Source organism: Schistosoma mansoni, assembly GCF_000237925.1.
Source record: "Schistosoma mansoni, WGS project CABG00000000 data, supercontig 0041, strain Puerto Rico, whole genome shotgun sequence".
In the NCBI taxonomy this organism is placed as follows: domain Eukaryota; kingdom Metazoa; phylum Platyhelminthes; class Trematoda; order Strigeidida; family Schistosomatidae; genus Schistosoma; species Schistosoma mansoni.
In genome coordinates, this window is record NW_017386027.1 from 1,403,388 (window position 1) to 1,408,235 (window position 4,848).

The following is a 4,848-nucleotide window of genomic DNA, read 5'->3' on the forward strand; positions in this document are numbered from 1 at the left end:
ATATTTAGTTGTGGTAACTAATTGATCATGTGAATGTTTTTCTAGTTGTACATCTGTTGAACTACTTACTGATGGCACACTTTAGAGCATACTCTGACATATCTACATTAGTAATTGATGCGTATTCATTTATAAAAAATCAATATATTGTTGTAGATCGACGGTGAGGAACAAATGACAGGAAGAAAAATAGATGTCTTTCAGAGTTGAATTCATGAATCGATCTAAGCTAGACCATGATTGAAAATTTGAAAGCACTGGACGGTCACCGAGTGTAAGATACTTTAGTATATGATATACTAAACATGTGAATACATGAAACATGAAAAATGGATCGAGGAAAAGTCTTCTTTATTTTGAAAATCAAGATGAGTCAAAACTAATAATGTCAACAGACTGGTAGGTCCTGGATTCGAATCTCACAAGGCGGGTTCGTGGATGCGCACTGCTGAGGAGTCCCACAATAGGCCGAAACAGCTGTCCAGTGCTTCCAGGTTTTCCATGATGGCGGTCTAGCTTCAACTGACTCATGATTTCAACCATATAAAATTACTAAAATCTCCAAAAAAACCCCTTCCGATAAATACTTAGTTGGCGATTGCTAAGACTTCTAGTTATTTATAGAATGTTTACACAAGATATAAGTCCATTCCATTACTATTGTTTCTGCACTTATGGTTATCACATTCATTAAAGTGAGATTAACATATTTTAGCATAAAATTATCCGCCTTCTATTTATGTATATACAGTAGTATATACATAATGTTTTATGCTAAAAAAGATTATTTTTATGCCTCGAAAATGTATTCAATAGCAACTGCATTGATCTTAATAATAATTCGGTCACTAATCTAACTAACAATATTTAACGCTAGTTTAAACAAGTTGAAAAACAGAAGGGGTTTTTGTGGAGATTTAATATTTTCATAGTTGAAAGCGTGAGTCAATTGAAGCTAGACCACCAGGGAAAACCTGGAAGCACTGGACGGTTGTTTCGTCCTATTATGGGATTCCTCAGCAGTACTTATCCACAGCCTAATGGTCTAGCTTCAATTAACTCATGCTTTCAACTATGAAGTTGAAAAACGCTATTTGTAATTATGAATAACTCAGGTGATGACAAACTCTAAACAAAACACTGGATGCTACAAACCACATCGCTTTCTTAATTTAATAGTTGAATTCATGAGTCAATTAAAGCTAGACCACCATGGAAAACCTAAAAGCACTGGATGAACATTTCATCCTAGTATGAACTCCTCAACAGTGCTCATGTGTTGTGTATTTATAAGGATAATGAATGATAACTTTGGGATTCATTTATGACCGATACTATGCAAATGGCGTATGAATCAATCGTTGGTCACCGGCTACCATGGAACTGCATCTCCTTAAATTGTTCCATTGCCTTGTGGATCAGACCTCTAGGTCAAAGGCTCCGGGTGTGGCCCCCTAAGAAAACCACCTGCTTCGGTTTGGACACCCGGGCAGTATCACAGCCCTCATACAAATCGAATGAGATTTGTGCGGCGCATATATATCTGGTACCCCGTTATACCAATATTTGTTTATAAATAAATAAATAAATGTTCCCTCAGGATACTGGAGCCCATGTGCACTATTAGCTTGGAATCAGGATTTTTCAACTCCCCCAGGCGGACTTTCCGTGTCCACCGACTCCGTTAAAGCGCCGGATATTAGCTTTTTGTTCCCTCAATTTCGTAAACAACAGTAATGCCACGAGAAGGCAATGAGTAGGACTTCCCTGGCAGAGGCCATATACGCGTGGCCATGGTTTCCAATTAACTTATAAACTACCGTCATACTTTCTTCTAGTCTAAAGCTAATGTACTTTAAACGTGATTCTTGTATTCTATTGTTTGTACTCTAATGCCCTAGTCTGCTGTGGTTGTGGTCCCGTCACCACTATATTTGTTCGTGCAACTTTTTAAGTGGGATCGAAAGAACCGGATTTAGAGTTATTGTTAAATCGTCTTTTCTTTTCTCTAGCCAACCAATCAGATCACCAGTCAGTGGTACGATAATTTTCATCTCTGCGCTCATGGCCCTTCAGTCACAAATGAAACTCATGTGTTAAAAACCTCGATTTTGTGACACGTAACCTAGCACATCAATCCCGAAAACTAGCTTGAGACGAACTCTCTCTATATAAAACATGCAGAGTACTGGGCAGACAATCAAGGTCACAACACTAAATGATCAACAAGTATAAGACTCAAGAAAGCCGAAGTTATATTACATATCACTGAAATGACAGTTACGCAAGCAAGGTATTTCATTTGAACAGCCACACGACAACGAAGAATCACTATATAGATGTAAACCTTCAGCACTAAAGATCGCAAACGAGTCGTATAGAATTATTGATTAGCTAAATCGAAGGTGATTAAAGCTATTTGTAACACCAATCGATGACAGCAAGAAAGCGATAATCTATCAAGCTCAAATGTTATGGAAATCAAAACAAACAGTATGAAAATTGGTTTCTGTTTAAGTAAAATAATGATTTGATGAGAAGTGTATTAATTTACTAATGATAAGTACGCACAGTAGAGATTACAATCGTCTAATAAATCGAACAATCTATTCACAATAATTCCGACCCTTACACTCGATAGTGTGTTTGGAGTACAATAAAATATATTATAAAACTAACTTTATAGTGTGAGACATCGAACTGCTGGAAAGTAATACCGTCTTTATTTGGATCCAACTTTTCTAATTTACGCCTTGGCCAATGCGAATTTGTTTGAACGTCCAGATGAGACAAGGCAGAACTTTCGTCCACTAAAGCTATATCTTCAGTTTCGATATCATCCAACAACATAAGTTCCTGCTCGAACTTTGAAGGCTCTGGGGCATCATCATGGTTACCTCTGGTTGGAGAGAAATGACCATTTCAGATAATGTGAACTAAATCTAACTATCAAACTAATATTAGTCAGTATAATGCATTTATCTTAACATGACGAATAATAACTTTAGCAAGCCTGTGAACCATCAAACCTGTTATTTCTGTCACACAATGACAGGTTAGATTGATTGGTGGGACTATAATTAATGGACAAAACAATCAAATATAAGATAACGGGTCTCGAATTTCGGTGCGACGTTCACCCACCCATTCGGGTGAATAGAGTTCTGGCATTACAGCTGATGTCAGCTCGTGATGAAAACCCGAAATCCAATTTCTAACCTTAATCATTGACTGTCAATCATAATTCTAATTCCTCACACAGGCTTATAATCCTAATTTGTTCCTGGCTATTAGGTGGACACTCTCAAAGTCAGTCTAGCGTCACTCAAAAGTCGTCCATAAGTTATAGTCTCACCAACTGATTTACCTATTGTAAACCGTAGTAACTTTGTATCGATTTATTAGCCAAACCTGGATTTCGTATCGCACCTTTACTATGGGTAGTCAGTTACGCGACAAACGGATAGTCTGCGTGTTGTTCACGGAACACTACCCAGTCATAATCATTATTAAGAAGCCTTAGGATTGAGTCTAATATCATCAAAACGTCAGTCCAACTGCATGGAAAAGACGAAGTTCGAAGTATGATTTTGCTGATTGCCCTGTGTCATCCTCAGATATATAAACGGACCAATTATATTACAAGATGAGCATTCAAATCAAGCTATATTGCTTGGCAAAGTGAAAGGCAAGACGACAACTTGCAGGGGAACGAATCGGATAAAGGTAAACGAGTTTTGGGATTCGGAGAGAAATCCACCCATTCATTGGATTAAATAGCATTTTGACAGCACAGATGATGTCGTTCGTGATGAAAACACTGACTTTAATTCTTAAACCCAGCATCTAACTCCTGACCTTATTCTTAATTCCTCACATTATTTTATGACACTCTTATGGTTCTAGTGAATTTTCCCAAGGTCACACTAGAGTTTCTCAAAAGACGTGGAAACATTATTCTCAACAAGGATGGCATCAAGTAATTCATACCCCCTGGGTTTTTATGACGCTAGGTTCATTATGTATGAGTTTGGCTACACGCCTCGAGGTTAATTGTGAAATATCTTATTTTAAAAAACTGCCAAGGTATATACAAGTGACGGACTAAAGTGTTACACGAAGTAACTGCACAATAAAATACCTTGGTTTTTTAAACGAGCCAGGCCCCTTCTGAGGGACGAACGAAGGACGCTTGTTGGACATCGCTGCCCAGGTTTTTCGTAATTCCAACTGCGCACCTTCAAAACCGAAGAAGGGAAAACCTTGAAGAGGAGTATTTAAACAACAGAGCATGACTGAAACGTTTGACGAAAAAGATACATGATGGAGAAGACATTTTACCCATCAGGTTACTACTTCAGCACCTTTGTGGGTTTAAGAATATTAGTAATCACTTCTACTTTATCTTCAAAAAATAAAAGTTGCAGGTTTCCTATTCTGCATTAGAACTTATGCCCAGTGGAGATGCACCTATAGTATGGGTTAAACATTACGCTGGCGAAAGCAATCCGATGAAATCTACATGGTCTAAGAATTTCAGAATTTTCGTGGTGTCCTTGTGTCGTTATTCCTAGGCAAACTCTTTTCATCCAAATCAAAATGTAAACATACCTGTCATCTGGAGTAAAATCAAAGATCAATAACCCATTTTCTGGGTGCTGAGGTATTCTTAGGTACCAGAATCAATAAGAACAGGCGAGTCACGTCACGTTTAAAACTCTGAGCACCCACAGTATATCCTAGGCAATCGATAGAATTAGGTTGGACATAGCACGTGAGCGGATTTGCAGAACTTTGGTATAAAATCGGTTTAAGTTCACTTATCCGTGTCTCTATAGAAGCAAATCG

General features: G+C 37.8%; 1 protein-coding gene across 1 annotated transcript in view; it reads right to left on the reverse strand.

Annotated features, from left to right (window-relative positions):
* The window catches only part of Smp_087010 (DNA polymerase delta catalytic subunit,putative), a gene marked incomplete at both ends in the record, with an annotated part of 38,173 nt that extends 33,880 nt beyond the window's left edge, over nucleotides 1–4,293 (reverse strand). Inside the window, 2 exons of the mRNA XM_018790693.1 lie at nucleotides 2,680–2,899; nucleotides 4,142–4,293. Of these exons, the coding sequence (XP_018646088.1) occupies nucleotides 2,680–2,899; nucleotides 4,142–4,293 (372 nt within the window). The remainder of the gene's footprint in view (nucleotides 1–2,679; nucleotides 2,900–4,141) is intronic.
* Nucleotides 4,294–4,848: the final 555 nt, after the last annotated feature.